Genomic DNA, 26,434 nt, shown 5'->3' with positions numbered 1-26,434 from the left:
TAAGAGAACATTTGACCACTAGATAGCAGCCCTGGCACAAAGCCTGGTTCCAGTAAAGGTTAAAACTGTTGGCCTAAATCAGTGTTTAAAGTTAGGGTTGTCCTTGTAAGTGGTGTTCTTTGGTGTCATGGATTCTCATGCATAACCCAAAGAAATATTCTCACACAATTCCATAGCACCATCTCCTTTTGTGAGTGTGTGGGAGCTAGGAGCTGCTTCCTCTGCAGCTTTTTGTTTTATGTGTATTTAATCACTAAATAAAAAGCAATTTCCTCTCCCTTGCTAAATCTCTTATCCCCTAAGGCTCTTTTCCTTCTGGATATACATATATTTTTAGTCAATAAAGGGCTTACTGTGTGAACTTTTCTGTGGCAGTCAGAACAGTTATGACCGTGATATGTTTCATTCCAAGGTGCCTGCTGTCAACACTTGGTAAATGTGCCCACAAAGAAATGTATCATTTTATGTATAAGCTAAGATTTTACTAAGTAGCCATTTATCTCTCTATAGAGGGCTGTTCTTAGACTACAGAGTGCATTATTATGTTATTATGGCTTTTTGTTGTTATTAAGTTCTTTTTTGATCTATTAAGAATTTCCTGGTGATTTCAGTAGTTTGGTAATTTATCGTTCATCTTAGAACAAGTATTGGTAATGTTGGGATGAAAACATTTATACAAGAGGAAATAAAAGTCAAGGAAGCAGATAGTCAACCTATTTATCAGCCTTAGCAGACAATTTTTCTGGTAACACCATGATAGCCATGGTAAATTTACTTCTGATTGCTTGAGGGGACAAATTCTATATGTTTTTTTTGTAACATGGAGATGCCTGAAAGGGTTAACCATCAAGGAATCAATCTGTGGACTAACCAATCCTGTTTTGGTCTCTCGATTGGCCTTCTGACCAGTGGGTTCATACTATATTTTCAAGTATCCCCTCCTTTTTAATTTGCTACAACATATGTGGTGATGAGTACATATATACACACATAGATAGATAGATAGATAGATAGATAGATAGATTTGTTTGTTTGGAGATTTCTAATTTGCTCTAATTATAAAAGACTTCTCTTGCTTAATGTCTTTTTCAAAATCTTACATTTGACAGATATTTGGCTAAAGTTTAGAGAGAAGCAAAAATAACCTTTTAGTCTGTAATCTCTGCAGCCTCAGGTGACTTCACACTGAGTGGCAGGGTGGTCAGTTTTGTGCAATAAACCCAACTTATACAAAAACTACAGTACCAACTGAGGCTATGGTTTAGAATCCAAAGGTGAACAACCCCAGAAAAAAGTCTCAGGCCTTCATTCAAACTTAAGTGTATTTTTTTTCTAGAGCTGCCATTACAAAGTACCACCAATTGGATGGCTTAAATGACATAAAAAATTTCTTTTAATAATTATTCTTAATCGATAAGATCCTATGACAATTATATGCAATAATTTAATACAAACAAAGCAAACAGATATTGTATTCCCATGATTCAAAAGAAGGTCAAACGAAAGTAATGTATTGTCTCACTGTTCTGGAGGCCAAAAGTCCAAGATCAGGGTGTCAGCAGGGCCATGCTCCTTCTGAAGGTGCTAGGGAAGTATCTGTTGTGGGTCTCTCTCCCACCTTCTGGTAGTTTCTTGACTTGTGGCAGCACAACTACAATCTTCACATGGCTTGTCTGTCTCTGTGTGCAAATGCCCCCTTTTTATAAGGACACCAGTCATATTGGATTAGGGCCCACCCTAATGACCTCATCTCAACTTGATCGCCTACAAATATCCTATTTCTAAAATGGATGACATTCACAGGTACTGGGGGTTGGACTTCAGCATCTTTTGTGGGGACAATTCAACCTATGACACTTGGTTTTCATCTTTAGTTTGCACAGTTTTAATAAGCCTGGTGATTGTTTTTTCAGTTATGGTAGACAAAAAAATCTTCAAATTTAGAAGGAAGGGGCTCTGTGTAGGGCATGATAGAAAAAAGAAAAAGAGTCAAAAGACTATTAAAGTAAGAATAGTAACTTAAAATACCATTGCTTGGGGCTATATAATATGGGGGCAAGCTGCTGAAAAGTCCCAGGAGTTTCTGAGACATATCTCAGAACATAGTAATCATGTTACAAACATAGTAATTATGTTTCACACATCCTGTTTGAGTATGTATGCATTTTTACATCCCATCAAAACAAAATAAAAATATGCTGACTACATCAAGGTACTTTGGTACTTTTTGATTACCTGAAATATTACTTTTTGGTCAGGTTACTCATATTCCGAAGGTATGAGTTTGAACCTCGCTTTGTCACTAAGTGTGTATATTAAGTAAGCCTTTTGGAAACTTGGTTTCCTGGTCTGTAAAGCGAAGAGAGTACAGTCTACCACGTAAAATTATTGTGAGGATCCAATTTGCTGGTGAATATTAAAACACCCAATATAGAACCAGGTACATTTCCAGTGCTTTATACATGATTGTTTACTCTTTCAACAAATGTTTATTGGGAACCTGCAGTGTTCCAGGCCTCATTCTAGGATTCATTCATTCACTCAGCGATGATCACTTAGTGATTTAGTAGTAGAAGCACTGACCTCTACATTGGGACATCTGAGCTCAAATCTTTTTTGTGAATCAATATGGGACCTCGGACAAATCACCAGCTCTCTCTAGGCCTCTGCCTAGAGGCTAGACCTATGAACTCGATCTCCAAGGCTTTTCCATCTCTAAAATAATACCTATAACAAAATTCAGTTTCAACAAATAGAGTTGTAGTTCTTGATATCCAACGGATCCATTGTATCATCCTGGGAAGTTACCTTCTGGGCTTCTGCTTTGCTCTCTGAAGTGGGGCGTACCAGGACGAGTGCTGTTTTCTGACAGTAATCATAGTAACACTGACAGCCACCCCTTACTGAGCTCTTGACAGTGTGCTACATACTTTTCATACATTCTTGCTTCTCCAAATAGGGTACATGTTTCTCCAGAGGAGGTGGATATCCAGAGAGAAATGGTGCACCTTCCAGGAGACTAAATGTTTCTGGATGTTTTGTGAGAAATACCCCCATATTATTAAGTAAGGACAAGCACAGCTATAGTATAGAGTGCAGAATTCACTTGAAATGTTAAGCTAAAACTCAGAGAAATTTGGGGCTTCCTGGAAGGGGCATCAGCTTCAGTCCCACATTCCCCTAGGCTGCTGTTGTCTTTTCTTGGCCACCAGGGAGGCTCTGGTGGAAAAGTTTGCAAAAGCAGGCTCTTTTCCCTATTCTGTGTTTGACTCACATGAGAAAAATAGAATTGTCGTTTGTAATTTGGAAAACAGTTCTCATTTCCAGTACAGACAAGGGCTACCTTTCTGATTGTTAAGCCCATTCTTCCTTCTTTTTTAAAAAATGTATTTATTTATTTTTGGCTGCGTGGGGTCTTCGTTGCTGCGCACGGGCTTTCTCTAGTTGTGGCGAGCGGGGGCTAGTCTTCATTGTGGTGCGTGGGCTTCTCATTGCGGTGGCTTCTCTTGTTGCGGAGCATGGGCTCTAGAGCACAGGCTCAGTAGTTGTGGCACACGGGCTTAGTTGCTCCGCGGCATGTGGGATCTTCCCAGACCAGGGTTCGAACCTGTGTCCCCTGCATTGGCAGGTGGATTCTTAACCACTGCGCCACCAGGGAAGTCCCAAGCCCATTCTTCTTTCTCATTCATACATGTGGCAAATATTTGAGCGTGTGCTCCGGTGAGTACCATTCTAAGTATTGAGGATACAGCAGCAAGCAAAACAAAGCCTTCTCTCTTATGGAGCTTCTATTCTAATAAACAGTTATGTTTGAGGGGAGACCTGAGGAAGTAAGGGAATCAGCCATGTGGCTCTTTTGGGGGGAAAAAGCTTTCAGGCAAAGGGAATAGTAAGTGCAAAGGCCCTGAGGCGGGAGCCTACTTTATTAACAAGGCAGAGTGGTAGCAGATGAAGCCAGAGGGATACAGATTATGTAGGGCCTTGAGGTCAAGGTAAGGGTTTTGGATTTTATTCTGAGAAATGTGAGAGGCCATTGTGGAGGCTTTGTGGATGGAGTAGTGGAATTGGAGATATTTTTAAAAGCTTACTCTGGCTGCTGGCTAAGAATAGTGGGGCAAGAATTGGAAGTAAGGCAACCAGTCAGAAGGCTACTGCCAATCTCCAAAATATACAAGCAGCTCATGCAGCTCAATATCAAAAAAACAAACAACCCAATCCAAAAATGGGAGGAAGACCTAAATAGACATTTCTCCAAAGAAGACATACGGATGGCCAACAAACATGTGAAAATATGCTCAAAAAAAAAATGCTCAAAATCACTAATCATTAGAGAAATGCAAATCAGAACCACAATGAGGTGTCACCTCATACTGGTCAGAATGGCCATCATCAAAAAATCTAGAAACAATAAATGCTGGAGAGGGTGTGGCGGAAAGGGAACCCTCCTGCACTGCTGGTGGGAATGTAAATTGATACAGCCACTATGGAGAACAGGAACAGTATGGAGTTTCCTTAAAAAACTAAAAGTAGAACTACCATACGACCCAGATATCCCACTACTGGGCATATATCCCGAGAAAACCATAATCCAAAAAGAGACATGTACCACAATGTTCTTTGAAGCTCTATTTACAATAGCCAGGACATGGAAGCAACCTAAATGTCCATCGACAGACGAGTGGATAAAGATGTGGCGCATATATACAATGGAAGATTACTCAGCCATAAGAAGAAACGAAATTTAGTTATTTGTAGTGAGGTAGATGGACCTAGAGTCTGTCATACAGAGTGAAGTAAGTCAGAAAGAGAAAAACAAATACCGAATGCTAAAGCATATATATGGAATCTAGAAAAATGGTACTGATGAACCTAGTGGTAGGGCAGGAATAAAGATGCAGACGTTGAGTGAGAATGGACTTGAGGACACGGGGGAAGGGGAGGCTAGGACGTAGTGGGAGAGTAGCATGGACACACATACACTACCAAATGTGAAATGGGTGGCTGGTGGGAAGCAGCTGCATAGCACAGGGAGATCAACTTGGTGCTTAGTGTCCACCTAGAGGGGTGGGATAGGGAGGGTGGGAGGGAGGCTCAAGAGGGAGGGATATGGGGATATATGGATACATATAACTGATTCACTTTGTTATACAGCAAAAACTAACACAACATTGTAAAGCAATTATACTCCAATAAAGACATGTAAAGGAAAAAAAAAAAAAGGCTACCTCCATAGTCCAGGCAAAGGGTGCAGTGCTGTACACAAGGGTGGGCGTTGTAGTAATGGTGAAAAGTGGCAAAATTTGGGATGTATGTTGCAAGTAAAACCAACAGAATCCACAAAGGAATTAGATGGGGGGTGGTGGTGAGAGAAAGAGGATAGAGGAGACTGGCTGTGGCATTTTGGTCTAAGCAGTTGCAGGGATGGAGTAGTTGCCATTCACGTTGAGATGAGCTGTTTGATGGAGGAGCCTGGGTAGTTCCTCGGTCACTGGAAGATCTGGCAACTTTATATGAGAATACTGAAACGGGCTTAGGTACTGTTTGGAACTCACTCTGAAGGTAAGGAGCGATGTGTTCATTTGTGATACCTTTGTTTTCCTCGTGGACACTTGCAACAATAATTTGCAAACGCTGCCGTGTGCAAAATGCTCATCTTGACCCAGGAGGCCGCTCTGCTATCTCAGTCTGCGGACTCTTATCCTCTCCAGACTTCCTCTCATTTCCCCATGCCCTCACGTCACCTTTTCCTCAGCTGGACTGGTGACAGGGATCTGGTTGTCTTCTCCACCCTGGCAGTTTAAAATAACTAGCAATTCTTACATTTTCTTCTTGGCCACGCTGATAGCGGATGGGTGCCCCTGGGCATCGGTGTCCTGTAACTGCGGCCTCCGCGGCTTGGTCCTGCACAGCCGATTACCTGTCCATGCCTGTCACTCAGACTGTGGACTTGGAGCCCCGAACCCCTGAAAGGTCTCTTCGTTGAGGGCAGAACCGGTGTGGGGGGATGTGCTGAGGCTTTCAGGCTCCAAAGGGACAACTGAAAAGTTGGCAAGTAAATCGGCCTAAAGGAGGATATGTTTTATGCTCAGAATCACGAAATGGGTTCCGAACCGCCTGACGTGCATCAGACTAAACCTTTATGAAACATTAGAGAGGTCATTGCTTTTGTCCCTCTGGTGCCTCTTTCCTCTCGTTTCTTCTGTGACCCACATTGAGCCATTGTTAAGCCTGCCCTCTAGCTTCAGCAATAGGTCCAGGGAGTGGCACGTGACCTGCAGCAGTCAATCAGAGGAGGAAAGACCTTTCTGCCATGGTACGTCATTGAGAGTGAGAACCCAGAACCTGCGCAGCCAGGAAAGGTGGCCCGACAGGAGGATGTTAACCTCCGAGAAGAGACTAGAGGCAAACGAGAGGGAGCCCTCGTGGTGCTTTCCACACCCTCTCTGACGCTAGCAACATTGTGTCCCTCTCAGTGATATAGGGACCAAGAACATTACCTATGGCTTCCTGCAGTTCTGGTTGTCGTTTACAACCAGAGAAGCCCTACGACCTACCCCTACTATAGGCAGGGCTTCAAAGGGAAATACAAAAGGGACTTGATCACGGTCCTGCCCCAGGAATGTATAACCTAACAGTTCGATTTCAAAAGTAGTGGGGACTTCCGTGGTGGCGCAGTGGTTAAGAATCTGCCTGCCAATTCAGGGGACTCGGGTTCGATCCCTGGTCCGGGAAGATCCCACATGCCGCCGAGCAACCAAGCTGGTGCGCCACAACTACTGAGCCTGCTCTCTAGAGCCCGTGCTCTGCAACGAGAGAAGCCACCGCCATGAGAAGCCAGTGCACCGCAAAGAGTAGCCCCTGCTTGCCAAAGCTAGAGAAAACCCACATCTGGCAATGAAGACCCAATGCAGCCAAAAATAAATAAGTAAGTAAATTAAAAAACAACAACAACAACAACAACCCCAAAGTAGTAAGTAGGGTAAGGTAGTTGGTCAAATCTGCCCTTAACAAATCAATAGACGGTGAGTTTTGTAAATGTGAAGAATCTGGAAACATTTTCCTTAGGTGAGTTTATCTAACATTGGTCACCAGAATATTAGCTTACTCCACAACTGGGCTGTTTCCTGTTTGATAGTTCCCAGAGGAGTGAGCCCTCTTATGAATTTCCAGCATCGTCTGTTGAAATCCTCTTCATCCTCTGAGGTCCCTTTCCAAAGCCACCTGCGCAATTGGAATGATTTGCTCTCTTACGCACACACGACTCTTGCTTGATGGTACTAGTCATTGTGTTTCATAGGATTATGCATTCCTGGCTTCCCTGTTGATTATAAGCTGTTGGCCTAGAAATTGTTGCCTCCCCTAGGCGCCCTGTTGCAGAGAACAGTTCCCTGAACATGGTAAATGCTCAGTAAATGTTGAATGAAACCAATTATCAGCACTGGTTTTACGAATAACTTTTGTACACGGCTCCATAAACTTTGCAAACTGCTTTTGTATACAGTTGCAAGGAAGAGTCTGTGGTATGATTTAAGGTTTGTATTCCAGGTATAACTGATAATACTGATAGTGATGTGTGGCCTTTAGCTATGGATGTGTATCAGGTGGAAAGTGAAAACATGGAAGATTTGTAGATGAAAATGAACCAGAAGGTTAGGGACCAGGTGAACACACCTGTGGTCACAAGAAGAGGGTGTTGGCTGCCAGAGGACTGAACATGAGTCAGCTCCATCCAGGCGAGTCCTGAGAGCTTAATCCTGGTTCTCTTCAATACCTGCTGGTGAGATTCATGTGGGCCGACTGGTGGGAATGGTTTGTGGATAGATTTAGAAGTGAGGCTTTTCGGCTTCCATCTCCACTCGTTTTCACCTCAGCCAAAAGGCGTGAAAATTAATAGGCGACTCCTTATATATTTTTTTCTCTCTCCTACCCATCTTTCTGAATGAGGACCTTCTGAGTTGAATATCAGTCCAATTAAATGCATCTGATTAAAACTGTCAAACTGAAAGGGAAGTGAGTTGAAAAAAATGCAGCGAGAGTTGTGGCTCTCAAGTTACCCAGTTTCTCGGCTTGAGGACTGAATTGTAAATAAATGTGTTAGGTAGTGAAATTTGGTTTTGTTTTCCCCAAAGGAGAAGTATTTGCCACATGGAAGCAAAATGTATTCAGCATATTCTCATTCTGTAATTGCACCGTTTCTATTCTTAATTCTTCGAGTTTCTGATTTAAAGGGAAAAACACCAAAACAGACTGTTGTGTAAAATTGACAGGAATGAGTGTGAACCTGGCTGTCAGAGACATAGCAATGGAAATAGCTTCCTGTTCTGGAGGTTAAAAATAATGGATCTAGGAGGGAGTTATTTACACGGGCACTTCGGAGGCTTCCCCGGGAGCCTCAGTCAGGAGAGCTGTGAGATCCATGGTGGAGGCTGGATGTGCGGGGAGCGTCTGCAGGAGAGTGACCTGTGCGCTGCCCTGTGATTACGTGCCACTGTTCCCTGCTGGTGACAGACCAGGAAACAGAACAGCCTCGCAGCCCCGGGTGGGGCTGGGGGATGGGGTGTGTGCGTGGGGGGAGCCTCAGGTTGGGAAAGAGCGTCAAAAGTCAAGCCTCACTTGTTCTGAAGTTCGTAACGTCCGGCAGATTAATCCCCTAGATTGCAGGAATGCTATTCGAGCATCCCAGTGAGAGAACCTTTTCTCATGATGCGGTGTGAAAGGCTTGGGACGGGGGGTGGGGGTGGGGGGCTGGGGGGTGGCGGTGCAGGCTCCGCTGAAGCGGAGCTCTCCGCAACTGGACCGGGGAGAATGAAACTGAATGTGAAAATAAAACAACAGCCCAGCAGAAGGGAAACAAAGTTAATATTTGTGGGAGAAAACTCCTTGTTGCCGCCGTTTTATGAACCGAAAGCCTATTTGTCGAAGACCTCCGCAGGTCCCAACTTCTCTTGCATTCATTTCTCTGCGTGCATCTCCCACCTTTTGCTTGACCTCAGGTGATGACAGAATAATTTCGGAGATGTTTCTCCTCGGGTTTCTGGTCTGGCTCCTTCTAGGTCATGCCTAACAATTATTTGCTGGTTTATTACTTGAATAACCTCGATTTCAGGAGCAGCATTTTTGGAAAAGTGATTAATAGAATATTACGAGTTAAAAAATATTCTTTAGGTAGCCGAGTTTCCTTGCAGTGCACAAGAGAGTGTATGTATCTCAGTGAGCGTGTCTGCAAAGCAGGGAGAAATGGATGGTTAAGAAATATCCCGGGGTTTTAAAGGACCTAAATTGGTCTGTTTAAGAAATGCTTTATTTGATTGTTTGCTTTTTCTGGGCTGTGTTTTGGTGAGGTTGAGGAAGTTGCTTTAAAAGTGGATATCAACTGTTTGTATCAGTCTTTTTTTTTTTTAACTTTTTATTTTATGTTGGAATAAAGCTGATTAACAATGTTGTGATAGTTTCAGGTGCACAGCAAAGGGACTCAGCCATACTTATACATGTATCCATTCTCCCCAAACTCCCCTCCCATCCAGGCTGCCACATAACATTGAGCAGAGTTCCCTGTGCTATACAGTAAGTCCTTGTGTGTGTGTGTGTGTGTGTGTGTGTGTGTTTAACACTCTTGAACGTTTGGATCTCCTTATCGCTGCTTAATGGGATTAGAGCCTGAATTCTTTAGTTTTTGACCCACTCACTGGCTTCAGCACATTTGGAGGGGGAATATTCTTGCTCACTTAGGGTCTGGGGGGGGCAGGAAATTAAACTTTGCCTTTGGGGCTTTGCCAATAGATGTGTTGAATTCTTCAGGCGTTCGAAATCAATTTTTGAGGACAGCAACAGAGAAGAGGCAGAGAGGGAATGGAGAGATCAGAGTATAGGAATAATGGATATTTACCTCTTAATGGTTTATGTTAAAATAAAGAGTGAATACACTCCTTATCACTGAGAATTCTCTTGCTCATTTCTGTTTCCAGAGGGTGGAAGGATAGCTGGCTGGGGGTGGGAGGACAGCTGCTCAGAGCTTTCTAGAAGTTGCTATTCAGAGGGCATGTGGCAGGGGCTTTCAAAAGGAGCCTTGGGCCAGGTGTGGAGAAGATTTGGGTTTTGGGTTCCAGTGTTATCTGTAGGTTAGCTGTGTGCCTTTGATGCAGCCAGGTAACCTTTATTTAATAGTCTCAGTAAAATGACAAGACTGGACACGGATGTGGTTGTAATTTTTTGTGGTTCTCAAAACCCTGATTTTATGTACCTTGTTAATTGCCTCATACTACGAAGTTCTAGACCAATCTTGACTATCTTGAGCTACTCTAGTTTGACAAAAACATAATCTACAAGTATTTCCTTTTGAAACATATGTTTTCCTATGTTAGTTCATTTAGTGAGTGTTAATAAAGATCAAAGGAGAGATCCTTGAACAAGATATTCAACTATTCTTACTGGAGTGATTTTTAAATCTTTTAGTTCTCTTACTATTTATAAGATCGTTCCCATGTGATTTTTCTGAAGGATGAGGTATTTAATCAGAAATCAAGACAGGGGCTTTGCCAAGGAACATAAAATTAGCCCTATTGTTGAAATGGATGTTGACTGCTTGGTGTTTGGTAAAAGCATCCCTACGAGAATCCGTTGGGGAGATGGGTAGTTCTGGGTTCCCCCGATTTCAGGAAAGATGAAAAATGTTGAAATCAAATGGGAAGAAGGAAATGTGGCAAATCACAAGGAGCCGGACTGTTCTTAACAGAGAAAACTCAATTTTGTCTGCTTTTTTCCAGCAAATTCCATTTGATATTTTATATTTTCTTGATAACTTAATAAGGAATCTCAGGAAAGAGTTGCAGAACTTTAACTTAGTGAAAGAGAATTTGTCATTTGTGACATTTCTCCTCTAAAGAGCAGGGGAAGATCAGTGTATTAGCTTGTAGTTCGTGCATTACTACTTGCAGCTATTTCTATTGGGAAAGGAAACAGCATGTTATACAGCAAAACTTGGCACAGTGGGGCATTTGGGCTCGATCCCTAAACCTTCACGGAACTCTGCTAGGGACCAGGCATTGTGCTAGGCATATGTGTGATCTGTACATAATAAGAAAATCCCTGCCTTCAAGGAACACCACCACCTAATTCTTTAGAAGATAAGTCCGTAGCAGACAGTTCATTTAGAGTCATATAACACCAATATTTAAAAAATGGGAATGTTGGGTCTGCATTCAAAATATGCACAGCATCCGGCTACTTCTCCCCACCTGCGATCACCTTGAGCTGGCCTCCCTGTTCCCACCTTGTACCTGCGCTCTCTTTTCCACATGCAGCCAGAACAAACCTTTGAAAACCCGAGTCACAGCAAGTCACTGCCCTGCCCCTCCCCCTCCAGTGGTTCCCAGTTGCACCAGATGCAAAAAACCTTTCAGTAGTTTACAATGTCCTACTGATAGGCATGGCCTCCCTCCTTTATAACGTACACATTCTCTCTCTCTCTCTCTCTCTTTCTTGTTATTTCTCTTTCTCTCCTACTGCTCTGACACTCTCACTCACTCACTCCACTCTCCCCACACTGGCTTCCTTGCTGGTCCATGCACATGCCAGGCAAGTTCCCACATCAGGGCGTTTACAGTGACCCCCTCTGCCTGGGCCCCTCTCCCAGAGAGGGCTGCCTGACCAGCTGCTGGCGTCTTTCAAGTCCTTTGCTCAAATGTCACCGCCTCCGTGAAGCCTCACCCCAACTACCTTATTTAACGTGACAACTCACCTAGCCCTTACCTCCAACCCTCCTCATCCTGCGTCTGTATCTTTTCCCATAACACTTATCACCCTCTGGCTTACTGTAGGATTTACCCATTTATTCATTTTGTTTAACATCTGTCTTTCTCCACTGGAATGTAAGCTCCAAGAAGGCAGGATCTTTGTTTAGTTCAACGTTGTTCAGTCTAGAACAATCTAGAACAACGTGCAGCAGGCACTCCCTCATTATTTGTTGAATGAGTGAGTGAATGAATGAGAAAGAGAGATGAATTCTGACTGAGAGTTCTAGGCAGAATCATGAGGAAGAATCCTCTGAGCTGGCTGTTGGAGGATGGGCAGAGTTGGACCGTCCGGTTTTCCGGGGAAAGACATTCCAGATCAAAGGAATATTTTGAGCAAAGGTAGAAAAGTGGCGGAGCCCACTTGTGCTCCTGGAATGGCAAAGAGTCCCAACTAACCGGTGCCGGGGGCCAGTGAGAGCAGTAAGGGTGGACAGATAAACTAATGGATAGAAAAAGAACCAAAGGGGACTCTGGGTGGAGTGAGGGAACAAATTACTAATCACTACCCATGTTGAGAGGGCAGGCGAGTCGGGGGTTGGAATCTCAAATAAGCGGCATGCGTTGTCCCTTTAAGAAATCAGGGAGAGATTGTCCCTTTTAAGAAATCAGGAATGTGAATAGTGTTTGCTAATGAGATCTCATTTTTATATAGTACTTGACTGTTTTCAAAACATGGTCACATGTTTATTACGATGGAGGCTTCAGAGCAACTATGTGAAGTTGGTGTAATAGCTAATAGGCAGGTTTTTATTTACATGATTTGATCAACTTAAAGTTAATTGCATTTTACTGTATCAAGCCAGCTAAGTGACTCATAGTTAGCAAGTGGAGAAGCGGCTTCCCACTGCCTTGGGTCTCATCACACTGTGTTTCCCCTTCTGCCAGTCTGCCTCTTTCATTTCCCACATAATCCTAAAGATGTCATGCTGGGATTTTTCACCAGGGTACAAGCTTCTTCCCATTTCCCCCATCATTGAAAGCAGCGGTTTCTTCTTTACCGGATCCATTTTTCTCTTTCCTCCGTTTCCATTTCCCTTTACCTGGAATAATTATGAGAATGATGAACACATGGAGAAGGTGGGTGTGTTTTTACCTTGGCCTGTTCAGCATCCTTTCAGGCTTAGGCTGAGACGGTCTGACCCAGCCCCTGACATGCTCTGAAGTCGTGTCCGTCTTTCGTGTGGTTCTTGGGTGGAGGGGCAGAAGAAGCATGTCCACGACTCCATGTGAGCGTCTTCAGGCTTGCTTGGTGCTAGCTTTGGGAGTAAACCTGATCTTCTTAATTCCCCCAGATTTTAGTAGGCAGGACGAGGCGGAGGGAGAACTCAGTGAAGGAGAACACTGGTATGGGAACTCTTCGGAGACGCCGTCGGAAGCATCCTATGGAGAAGTCCAGGAGAACTATAAGCTGTCCCTGGAGGACCGGATCCAGGAGCAGTCCACTTCCCCCGACACCTCCTTGGGAAGCGGGACCCCCAGCAGTCACACGCTGGAGCTGGTGGCACTCGACGGTGAGGTCCTGCGAGACCCACTGCAGTGTCCAGATCACCTCTCCCCCGGCGTGTCTTCTTTGTGTGATGACGATCCCGCGGGCTCCACCAAGCCCTTGAGCAGCAACTTGAGGCGGCTGCTAGAGGCCGGCTCCCTCAAACTCGATGCCACGTCCACGGCCAACGGCAGGGTGGAGTCCCCTGTCAACGTCGGCTCGAATCTCTCCTTTTCCCCGCCGTCCCACCATGCCCAACAGCTCAGCGTGCTGGCCAGGAAGTTGGCTGAGAAGCAGGAACAGAATGACCAATACACTCCAAGTAACCGTTTCATATGGAATCAAGGTAAGTGGTTGCCAAACTCAACCACCACCTGCGGCTTGTCCCCGGATTCAGCCATCCTCAAACTGAAAGCTGCAGCCAATGCTGTTCTGCAGGACAAATCGCTGACCAGGACGGAGGAGACCATGCGATTTGAGTCCTTTTCCTCCCCTTTCAGCTCCCAGTCTGCCAGCTCCACCTTGGCAGCTTTATCCAAGAAAGTCAGCGAGAGAAGCTTGACTCCTGGCCAGGAACACCCGCCCCCGGCCAGCTCTTTCCTTTCCCTGGCTTCCATGACCTCCTCGGCGGCCCTTCTGAAAGAGGTCGCTGCAAGGGCTGCCGGGACCCTTCTGGCTGAGAAATCATCACTGGTGCCTGAGGACCCTCTCCCGCCACCGCCTTCAGAGAAGAAGCAAGACAAAGTGACCCCGCCGCCACCTCCACCACAATCCTTGGAATTATTGTTACTCCCAGTTCCTAAGGGAAGAGTGTCTAAACCCTCCAACTCAGGTATGGATGCTTTCATTTCCATCATCTTGTATATAAGTCTTTTTTTTGTTTACCTGTCAGTTGCAACGTCTAATTCATTGCCTTCTGTGCTTGGGTTCCCCATCTGATCTGAGGCAGGAATAAAAAAGCAGGAGCATGACAAAATACTTGAAGTAAGTAGCCTAGGGGGTTCTTTCATGTATGTGTGACACAAAAAACTTCACCAATAGCTTTAGTTTTGAAAGGTAATGAATAATCTTAGAGACATACAGTACTCCTCCATTGCATAGAAATGATTTTTTTTCTTTTATTCTTACCAAGTTCAGGCTAGGTCCACACAAGATATATTTAATAGGGGACGATCAAAGCACCTTTGTCATGGAGTGCATGGCATCCCTGAACAGAGGGGAGAAGAAAAACTCACTGCTTTTGAAACAGTTGACAAGAGAGAGCTTACCGTCCTACTGCTTCCATGACAAATGGACTTTTGTATCATCAGTAGCTATTCTGCCCTAATTTACCACACTGTATACATTCATGTTAGCATTTATATTAATTTTTTGGTGGAACGTAAGCCTTTACTTATCATGTTCTTCCATAATTTCTTGTCACACAAGAACTCTAAAGAGTATTGTCATTCAGATGTAATCAAAGCATTTCCTGCAAATGCTTTATTTTATTCCAGTCCAATCAGATTCTGAAGGAATGTGCATGTGGAAAATGTGAATCATGGGTTTTTCTTGTGGAGACGGTCTTTCCAAAGGAGAAGTGGCCGTTTTATAGAGCCTTGACATTCACAGTTATTCATCTGAGGGAGAAACTTAGTCACTTGAGTCCTCACAGTGGAAACATCATTTCTTGTACTGCTTTGTTTCTAAATTATGCCCATGGTAAATACAGGGTCCCAGAGATGGATATATGGAGTTTCGGATGTCTCTTGAGGATATCCTGCCAGACTGGAACAGGAAGTGGGCCATGTGTGTCCTCATCAGTAGAAATGCTGCCATTGTGTGCGTCTAGCCAACTTTTGATTATTTGCAGCCATGTTGATGACAGGGGCTTAGAATGGCAAATAATTGACTGAACAATCACAACTAACATCAATTTGATGCATGTATGACAAATTTCCATTTAAATTGCTGAGTGAGCTATATGCACTCATTATAATTACTTGAAAGCTTGTGTAAACAGCAGAACAGAACTAGGAAAATGGATATGTGGAACTTTTATGACTCTTTAAGTGATCCAAACTGCTCACTCCAGGGTTTCTGAAGTGTCAAGAAAATCCTGGAATGTTGATCAATTCTGAATTTCCCTACTCTTCACTTCTCACTCGCCATCTGGGGAAATAAAGAGAAAAATGGCTAAAATTAGGAAAAGGGGGACAAGCAGAGGGAGTGGGGTAATTTTGCAAGGGAATAAATCACTCCTGGTTTATAGAAATTTCATTTAGGGGTAGCAGCAGAAAGAGAAGTATGGCTATCTATGTAAAATGTCACTTTATAAGTATTCTCCATCTGGTTATTAAATAACTGTATTAATGATATTTCTCTTGTAAATTCACCTGGACACTAGTTACTAGGAAAAGCTTACACAAAATTAGTAATAAACTTTAGGTGGCTAAAGGCTTGGAAAGAGGGAACTGATAAAACTGTCTCCTGACAGCAGACTCTAATGGCTTTGTCATTTTCAAGTGTCTTGGGTGTAACCAGCAATGGTTATGAAGTGTGAACTTTTCACTCAAGTGACTAGATGCACGTGAAGAGGAGAGAGAGGTCACGAGCTTCCAGGGTGGGCGATAGACTGTTTGCCTGTTTCGTTGTAGGATCTACACTCCAGGGATGAGATGTGCTCCCTTTTTGGTTTAAATGCCCTTAATCCATGCCCATACCTCCACAGGCTTCTCAGCAGAATTGAATATGGAGATCTATATGAAATTGATTTTTTCTTTTTTCTTTACTGAATTTATTCTGTTGCTGAAACACTTAATATTTGAATCAATGAACATGTTCCAACTGAAAGAGGAGGGAAAAGAACTTCTCAGAATGGGGCTCTGCCACCCCTTTTGCTGATGGACAGGGACCTGTGTCCCCTGTTTTCCACATGCCTCTGTTCACAGTCCAAGACTTGGCAGAGCGGCTCCATTGACTGAGTGATTGTATTAAAAAACAAAACAAAACAAAACATTCATTTTGTAAAACTCACGCAAGAGAAAAGATCGGTGCAAAGAGAAACACGAGGGCCCTTGAAATGATCCCCTGTGTGTCCATGTGGGCGCATCCTAAATTCAAGTTCTGTTTCTTTAAAACGTTTATTTATTAAACCATAGTTGATTTACCATATTGTGTTAGTTTCAGGTGTACAGCTTCAGATTCTTTTCCATTATAGGTTATTACAAGATGTTGAATATAATTCCCTGTGCTATACAGTAAATCCTTGTCGTTTATCTATTTTATATATAATGATGTGTATCTATAAATCCTCTTACTCCTAATTAATCCCTCCCTTCCTTTACCCTTTGGTAACCATAAGTTTGTTTTCTATGTCTGTGAGTCTATTTGTTTTGTAAATAAGTTAGATTCCACATATAAGCGATATCATATGATATTTGTCTTTCTGTCTGACTTTCTTCACCTAGTATGATAATCTCTAGGTCCATCCATGTTGCTGCCAATGGCATTATTTCATTCTTTTTAATGGCTGAGTAAGATTCCATAGTGTGTGTGTGTGTATATATGTATGTGTGTGTGTGTGTGTGTGTGTGTGTGTGTGTGTGTATATATATATATATATATATACCACATCTTCTTTATCCATTCATCAGTTGATGGACATTTAGGTTGGTGGACAAGTTCTGTTCCTTATTGCATGGATTGGAAATAGGAGAGGGGGTGCCTCTGTGCACTTTTCACTTAAAGTGAATGTCATCGTTTCCCAGCATCCTAACTGGATTATGGGTTAAGACGTTGATAGAATATCTGATTTTGTTATTTACTTTGTACCATGGAGAGATAATTTGTCTGGTGTCACTTGGATCACTGGTTTTTGAATCTGAGGAGTGGAAGGGAAGGTGGGTCTTCTCTCTCTGCCCCCTCCTCTCCCTTTCTCCACACGGTACTGTTGGTTTCAGGGCCACCTGGGGGCTGGATTTGGATGTGACTTGACTTTACCTAAAAACCATTATGGGAATGCAGTGAGAGCTGTCACCCCTGCTTCTAAACAGTTCTCGTGATTATTTTTTTCCTTTACTTTAGAAAGAAATCTTAGTTTAATTCAAAACAGGTAGGTGGACTGACGTCTCACAGCAGGGAAAGGGTTTCTGTTGCCTACTACTTAAACAAACAAATAATAACCAAAAAAAATTAAAAATCCACAGAAATAAGTTACACACCATTCCGATTTCAAGTGGGGCTTTACATTTTAAAGCTGTTTCTCAAAATGTTGCACAAAGGGCATATAAAGTTGATTCTGGAGTTACAAAGGGAGATGTGCTAGAAAAGCCAATCCTGTCTTGAGTCATTTAGACACTAGCATTTCTTTGACCTTCTTTAGGTCAAGGGAAGTCCAAACCATGAAAAAAAAAAAAGTGTCCTTTAGGTCTGCTCTTATTCGTCTTTTTTGAACAGGATTCGGTTGTTGCCAGGTCATGGTGTATTTAATTCCTTAAAGAGTCCACCACTCGATAGCCTTTCCCCCTGCAAGGAGAGGTGACACTGGAGGAGGAGGTTTCTTTCATGTGACCCTGCGCCCCAGCACATGTGACACTGCTCCTCTGAAAGGGGACACGATAGAGAGAAGATCATGTCCATTTGCTCTAAAGATAAATGTCACACATTGACTCAATTCTCTTTGAAGCTACTGTTCTGTTGCAGCTCAGAACAAAATATATGGTTTTTATTTTAAAGACAAAGTCTCTTGTAGAAGGCCAACAAGATGCCCAGGATGCCAGGCTCCTGGTTAAAAGAAATCACTAGGCGAGTTTCCGAGAGAGAGGGTCTCCAAAGCATCTTATTTTCCTGAGTAAAATTTAAATATGCTTAGAAGCAAGCTGGTCTCATATAGCTGAGAGCTAAGAATATTTCCTGGGTCAATAGATATGGTTTTCTGGCTGCTGTTCTTTATTCCTGTTTATGAGATGGTATTAACATTATTGCAAAATCAGAGAAAGTCCAGAAAGTCAGGTCACCTCTTCTGATACTCCCCTTAGGTCCATCTTTATTAGAGCCGTAATCTGGGGAAGATGGCATAGAGGGACTTCCTTAGAAAATTCACTTTTTAATCAAGATTCAGAACTATCTGTCACCGATCTCCATTATATTTCCCCAGTGATTTAAACTTAGACTGCTTCAAGATATCAGACTTCTCTCTTAGTTTTACTGAATGCTTACCAGTTGTTAAAATATGCATCGATTACCTTGATGTCAGTAACAGCAGAAAGACCCAGTGACATCCACTGCCAACATAGGTTTTGTTTCCCTGAAATAGGAGTTGAGAGACATGTCCAAGAAATTCCATGGAAAGATGTTAAATCCATGTATATTGCTAGGAAGAAGGATGATGACTCATCCTACGGAGATACGCACTAGTAGGTTAGTGGGCCTAGAGTGGGGACGGATGGTGCAGGGATTAAACACACCCAGGGCCACCTGGTGTCTTAAACTCCTTCGATGTGTATGGAAAGGTCTGTCTGCAGAAACGACCCACTTGCAAACTATCTTGCCTCTTAGGATATAACAAGGCAAAGTTTGATTTCAAAGCCTACAAAACAATTACACTTGTTTAAAAAATTACCTACCTTGAGTTACAGCGATTTAGTTAAAACCCTCCATGATTTTTTTTTTTTAACCCAATGAAGTTTTTATGTATAGACAATAGGGCAGAGCATCAACCGGGCATGAAGAGATTGGCTGTCATCCCCACCCTTCCACTAACGAGCAGAGGGACCATAATAAGCATAAATCTCAGTTCAGTTTCCTCAACTGTACACTGAACTGGTCAGAACTTATCCTCCAAGATTGTTCCCCGCTTTAAAATTCCTTGCTTTTGTTTTCTTTATTTGTCTATCAACTCAAAATAAAACTTTTTCTGTTTTTGAATTAAATATGTTGCTTCTTAAAATTCCCTATCAAACCTTCTGCAAGATTGTCTCTCTGCCTTGGACAGATCCTGTCCATTGTAAATAGATGACATATATCATCGCACTTTATTAATGAGGTACTCACAATGCATGCATTTTTAACATTAATTGCTCCAAAATTCATTTTGAAAATAAGTGAGCTATGAGTATGTGAACATCTCTATAAGTATGTGATCATCATGGTTTATATACTCATTCTTTCAAGATGTGTATTGGCATACTCTGTGAAAAGCGTTGCTCTCAGGTTAACATACTTCTGCTGGGACTTACTGGCAGCTTCCTGAACCTTTTTCTTCCATTTCCAGCCCATGTTTCATTTTCTGATACTCTCTTGACCCAGCCCTTTCCACTTAAGTTCATTATGGTCCAACACACAATGACTGAATTGTACTTGGTCCCCAGCATTGTTTTGGATGCTAGAGACACTAGGTAAGGACTTCCAGCTCTGCCCTAGGCAGTTCCTGCCTCCACTCCCTTCTTCTTTTCTCCTTTCATCTTTTCCATCTTTCTGTTTCCCCTGCTGAGCTGAATTTGGCCATCAGAGTTCTGCACAGGCTGAGCTGGACCTACCTGAACAGCACAGTGGGTTGCTGCTGAATTTCCTCTTGGCTCCAGGAATAATCTGCCATGTTGGGCCAAGCCCTGAGCTACATATTTCTTATGTGATGTCACTTGTTTAAATTTACATCTGCTCGGGGGCTTCCCTGGTGGCGCAGTGGTTAAGAATCCACCTGCCAATGCAGGGGACACAGGTTCGAGCCCTGGTCTGGGAAGATCCCACATGCCGCGGAGCAACTAAGCCCGTGCGCCACAACTACTGAGCCTGCGCTCTAGAGCCCGCGAGCCACAACTACTGAGCCCTTGCGCCGCAACTCCTGAAGCCCGTGAGCCCTAGAGCCCATGCTCTGCAACAAGAGAAGCCATCGCATTGAGAAGCCCGCTCACTGCAACAAAGAGTAGCCCCCACTCGCCGCAACTAGAGAAAGCCCATGCGCAGCAACAAAAACCCAGCGCAGCCAAAAATAAATAAATAAATTAATTAATTAAAAAAACCTTACATCTGCTGTGGTGGTAAGCATTCTGCTTTGGAGGGAAGACTTTCTTGTCACTACTATTCTTACCATAGCTACTACAGATAGCCTCCATTTACTGCATGACAGGCCTTTTACACACATTTAGTATTGCTTTTTATTCCAATACTATTGTTGCTTATAAAGAGAAAATATTTTCTCCAAGGGAGCAAATGAGCAGCTATCCATCCCACCAGGTCTAGCAGCATTTGGTGGAATTTGGTTTTGTTTGCAGTGGCACTAACTAGTGCTGTATCTGGGGGAAGATGTTCATCGGACAGTTGTAGACTAGGTAAACTTATGAACACTTCAACCCTGTTGCCTCAAGAATGTGTGGTTCATTCTGAGGAAGTGGTCGTGTTTCCTTAGGCTCGAAATTTGAATGAAATTTACACCTGTCAGTTCCTTGAAACTATTTTGGCATAAAAACAGAGTCCATCCTTACTTCCCCCTTGTCTCTAAAGTAGTTAACAACATCGTATACGTGTGGAGGGCGTCCTACTAAAATATGAATTTTTTAAATAAGTAAAAATGCAAATATTACCAGGGGAAATTACTGGCCAATTTTTAAACTCGATCTTTGTAGTTTGGTTACTTTTATCATTGGCTTCTGTCTTCCTTTCCTGCAGCGATCAGTTAAAAATGTCGAATAATTACAGTAGTGTAGCTATTTGACCACATATCTTGCTGTTAGTTTCTCTTCAGTATGAGTATTTGAATTCTTTTTTCCCAGTCAATCCAAGGACACCCTAATTTGTGCACGATGCATGTATATATATATATATATATATATATATATATATATTTTTTTTTTTTTTAAAGAAGATGTTGGGGGTAAGAGTTTATTAATTAATTAATTTTTTTTTGGCTGTGTTGGGTCTTTGTTTCTGTGCGAAGGCTTTCTCTAGTTGTGGTGAGCGGGGACCACTCTTCATCGCGGTGCGCGGGCCTCTCACTGTCGCGGCCTCTCTTGTTGCGGAGCACAGGCTCCAGACACGCAGGCTCAGTAGTTGTGGCTCACAGGCCCAGCCGCTCCGCGGCATGTGGGATCCTCCCAGACCAGGGTTCGAACCCATGTCCCCTGCATTAGCAGGCAGACTCTCAACCACTGCGCCACCAGGGAAGCCCTGCATGTATATTTTGATATTAATTAAAGCTCAGGAAGCATAGCTCCCAAATAAAATACGTTTATATGAAATATGAATATGCAGGGTTCAATGTAGTGTAGTCTGTGATCCATTTACCATGTCGAATAGGTGATTAGGGTAGGGGCTGGGAGGGCGTCAGAGAAAATAGGAAGCCTATTGATCACATTAGGCAAAGCAAGTTGTCTAGGGGAAGCCAGCAGTGTTCCTCTTGTCAGTAAATGCCCTTTGATGGCCTTCCTAGGATGTGTCAGGAAATCTCAGGTCAGTGGAGGACATCTCAGTTTTTCTCTCCTCTCCCAGACAATCGTGTAAAATTAGGCCATTTAGGGTTTAGACGGTAGGAAATACTTCCTGAAGATGGGAATTAGTGGAAGGCTCTTTGTGCATCTCTTTCTTACTACTTTGATGTTCTTACAACCCCAAGTAGACAGCATCATCATTTTCCCCCCCTCTGGCTTATGACATTAATCTCACCTAGGGGCCTGATTCAGTCTTTTCTCTCAAATCTGTTGTTCAACATGTCATCTTTGTGATCAGGATATCAGAGTGGAGGGAATGACAATGCAGGATAGAAAATGAGAGGCCGAATTAGGGATAGGTCTGGAGAGGTCAGCAGAGGCAATCAACAACAAGACGCAGCAGGAAAGCTCGCTGTGGGTTTATAAAAAGCGTGTTTATAGGCCTCTGCAAAGTGTGCTTTTCCTAGAGTAAAAGGAAATCCTCAGTCCCCACCCCATCCCCCAATCAAAAAAAGGAAATACTTGTGATGGAACACATCACAGGGAGAATTTCCAGACTTGAAGGGTATATTTTCAGATAGAGGATTCTTTTTCCAGGTGCTTGGTTGAGCTAACCAATATTGCTTACACCTGTAAAAACGGCATCTTTGGAGTGCCCCGACTTCATTCCAAAACTCTTCTGATTCCATCCATTTTAAGTGACTCTTTGCATGTGGAGATTCTGTTGACTCCATGAATACATAATATGATTATTTTAAAGTTTACACTTGGGAATACTTCCTTTTAAAATTATGAAAGTAATGTGTATATTAAAAAATTCAAATGGTACAGAGGAATAGACAATGAAAACAAAAGTTTCCCGCCATGACCCCTTCCCTTTAAACCACAGTCCTTTAAAATGAACTGCTTAATGTTTTCCTGGGTACACTTCTAGACAATTCTCATACAAATAAAATACCATTTTTTAGAAATAAGATATCATTTTTTTCGTTTCATTTATTCATCCCATTCTTCCTATTCCTCTCTTTTTTTTCTTTTTGTGCTCAAGTATTTAAAAGCAAATCCCAGACCTCATATTCATTTGCTTGTAAGTATTTACATATATATAAGGACTTTAAAAACAAATCGCCTCGATAATTATTACAACATTTAACAGGATCAACGATTGCTACATGATATTATGGAACACCCGGGCTATAATCAGTATTTTCTTAATTATCTCAAAAGTGTCTTTTTAGAATGCTTTGTTCAAATCAGGAGCAAAATAAGCTTCACACCTTGCATTTGCTTTATATGTCTCTTAAGTGTCTTGTCATCTGTAACCCCTTCCCTTCTTAAAATGCCAGTTACTTGTTGAAGAAACTGGGTCATTTGTCCTACAGAATGTCCTACATTCTGAATTTGGCTGATTCCATCCCTCTTGGTGTGTTTAACATTTCTAAAAAACAACCTGTGTTTCCAGTAAATTTACTAGTTCTATAGAAGCTTGATTAAATATTTTGTAAGAATAGTTCATAGATGGATTATCAGAGGGCACACAATGTCTGTCCCATTTTTTAGTGATGTTGAGATTAATGGTTTTAGGTGTTGTCAGCTTGATTCATCCTTTAGAAAGTCCCCTACCAACCTTTCACCTAATGGTCTGAGAAGCAATTGATTCCTATTTTTTAGAAAATAAAAATAGAATCTCCCTAGACACATAGTTCCAATTCTTGCTTTATCCACTAACTCTAATATCTTGGACATGTTTCTATATTAGCATCTGTAGATCTAGTTCATTTTAAAAAATGGTTTCTCATATTTTATTTCATTAAATACAACTTATTTAATCAGTTTGGAAATGTTCCTGATCCCTCATGATTAAGAACAGACAGTCTGAGTCCTTAACTCTACTCGTTTTCCTATATCCCTAAATCGCAGAGGCTAGTGTGGCCCTGAGCAGTGTAAGTTGATAGACCAGATGTGTAGCAACACAGTGTCACAAGAGACAACCTCCCCTTTGGGGCTGGTGGAGGAGAGAGTGATCTCAGCTTTCCTTGGAAGAAGTAGTTGGTTTGTTGGCTTTCCTGAAAAATGGAAGCATTGGCAACTGCCTGGTTGTAGCTGTTCCCAACATGAGTAGTGGGGCCCAGTCTCTGTGCAGAGGAGGGCAGTGCATCTTAGTGGCCACCAGAGGGACAGAAACAAGACCGTGACAACCCCTGACCTTAAGACCCCCCAGTGGTCAAATTGGCAGTATCATCTGCTGAAGCTGAAACTAAACAAGTCAGCAGGAGGAGCCTGAAATTTGTCTCCACTGGAGTTGGGCTTGTGAGGTTTATGATGGCTGTTTGGTTTTCACTGTGGTGTTATTCTCTGTCCCATTTGACTTATCTTTATTTCTTACCCTTTTCCAAGTTCAGGAATTCAGATGTGAACTTGAGTCTGGCAGTTTCCTTCAGGAAACAAAGCTCTGAAGTCAGTCTTCTCTGGGCTGAGCTGGGACAGATGCCCTCCGAAGTGTGGGATGGCCTCTGGAAGCATGGCTTTCCCAAGTCAGGTTGATTAGATTCTAAAACATGGAACCCAGATGGAAGTAATGAGATGAACGTGGGTTTCTACCTGAAGAAAAGCAGTAATAAAGCTTCCTCATGGATATAAAGTCTTGGAATGGCAAAAAACAAAACAAAACGAAGCAAAAACAAACACCCCCCCAAGAAAAAAAACCCACAGAACCCCAAAACCCAAAAAACCAAAACCCAAAAAAACCCCAAAACCAAACAAAAAACCCCCTCAAGCCCCCCAGTTCCTTGTTAGTGTTCTTTATAGAGCAGTGCATGTGAATGAGCGCTGGACGCAATGTGCCTTTTTGTTTTCCTTAATTTTCCTGTCTTTCTCCTTCTTCCAAGCCTCAGAAGAGGAAAGCGGAAAACCCTTCCAGTGCCCCATATGTGGTTTGGTTATAAAAAGGAAGAGTTACTGGAAGCGGCACATGGTGATTCACACAGGTTTAAAAAGTCATCAGTGTCCGCTGTGTCCATTCCGGTGTGCTCGCAAGGACAATCTCAAATCCCACATGAAGGTAAGCCACCTGCGGATGGGCCTCACGGAGAGGCAGGCACAGCCAGGGCCCTTGCACAAATCCATGCCCAGAGCTCAGGGTTGAAAGGTAGATCGCCATGCACATGAAGCACATTGAAAAGGGTCTTGTAAAGGATTTCATTATAAGCGTCTTCAAGTCCATTCGACAACCCAGAACTTAGAGCAGAGAGCAGCTTCAGTATCCAAGTAATAGACGTAGTGTAGAACCATCCTTTCCTATTGGGAAGCAACAGCCTAACTGGCCTTGCACGGTGATGCGTTTTGGGGCAGTAGGAGGAAAAGTTGGGGAAGAGCAAGAAGCAGGGAAAGACGGGTTCAGGAAGGACTGCTGGACCTGCCCCCCTTCCTGGAGGGAATGCCCTCTTCTGCTGTTGCTTTGCCGTCCAGCTCACACACCCAGAGGCACGCCCAGAGACATCTTATAGGGAGCGTGAGGACATTGAAAGACACCTGGGCTTTAACTTTCACCCTGTGGGAGGCTTGAGGGCCACTCCTGACAAGACTGAGTCCCCTTGAGGCTGACAGTGTTTGAGCCATCATAATTCCCGGGATCACACTTAGCAAACATCTAAAGACATTGTTTTCAGTGTCCTGATAGGGGCAACTGGGGGGCTTGTGCCTGTAATGAGCATATAGGGAATTGACTAGACTATGTGTCACTCTTATGTGAGCTGGGGGGAAACTTAGTCATCTAGCAGTCTTTTTAGCAGACCCTATTAATGCTAAGGAATGCAAAGAGGAAACCCAAGAGATCAAAAAAGCATGGCTTCTGAATTTGACAGGCTTGCCTTTAAATCTTATTGTATAACTTACTAGCTAAGTGGTGAGCAAATGAGTCTTTAGACTTAATTTTCTCATCTGTTAAATGGGAATGATTATGTTCGCCTGGAAGGGATATCATTAATATTTAAGGAGGTATTAGCAAAGTATCTGACACAGAAATGTTCAATGGTGGTTATTTAATTTCAATAGCTATTGTTGAACGCCTTAATAATAATAACCATCATATTCACTGATGTTTGCAATATTGTCTCACCGTTGACATTATTTATAAAGTGTTTACTTTCCTGCCATAAGAAGTAGAACATGTGTGCATAATTGAGTTATTTGCTTTTTTCAAAATATTGCAGTCTTATCCTTCTGAATAGATCAGTAATCACTGTTTAGAATTGTTGATCTAAAAATGTATGATCAGACAGAACCTCTACTGACTTTAGGAAATTGCTTGGAAAATTAAAAAAAGAAATTAAAGCCATGATATAATTTGTTTTCTACCATTTGCCTTTGTCTCCAGGGAGTAGCAGGCCCTTCATTTTCAGAATCCATTTAACCAGGGGTTCTGGTTGGTTGAATTTTACTGAGCTGACTCAGTGTTTTACTTGCATCCTCCTCATCCTCTGTCAAATCTTGTATTTTACACCTGCAAAGTGGATTTCATTAGCAGGATGAGCCTTCCAAAGAAATGCCTTTAAAACTAAAATTTGTTTTTGTTACCGTGTCCTACTCTGTGTTTAGAAATCAGTTCTGGCAAATTTAAAGCTTCAGTGAGCAGAAAACTTGCATCTGGCCTGACACCTTGTAAGCCTGTTTTCAGCTCAGGGTCACTTAAAACAACCTATTTATAAACCCATAGGAAAAAAAAAAAAAGCTGGGTTTTCAATAGCAGGAAC

At 42.6% G+C, this 26,434-nt stretch overlaps 1 protein-coding gene across 3 annotated transcripts in view; it reads left to right on the top strand.

The window, feature by feature from the left end:
- The window catches only part of ZNF827 (zinc finger protein 827), a 181,100-nt gene that overhangs the window by 23,713 nt on the left and 130,953 nt on the right, over nt 1-26,434 (top strand). For all 3 annotated transcript variants that reach the window (XM_081246985.1, XM_081246986.1, XM_081246987.1), the window contains exons 2-3: nt 13,085-14,110; nt 24,572-24,744. In XM_081246985.1, coding sequence (XP_081103111.1) covers nt 13,085-14,110; nt 24,572-24,744 — 1,199 coding nt within the window. The remainder of the gene's footprint in view (nt 1-13,084; nt 14,111-24,571; nt 24,745-26,434) is intronic.

Source organism: Mesoplodon bidens (genome assembly GCF_964165515.1).
Source record: "Mesoplodon bidens genome assembly, chromosome: 1".
In the NCBI taxonomy this organism is placed as follows: domain Eukaryota; kingdom Metazoa; phylum Chordata; class Mammalia; order Artiodactyla; family Ziphiidae; genus Mesoplodon; species Mesoplodon bidens.
This window is presented reverse-complemented; position numbering and strand designations above follow the sequence as displayed.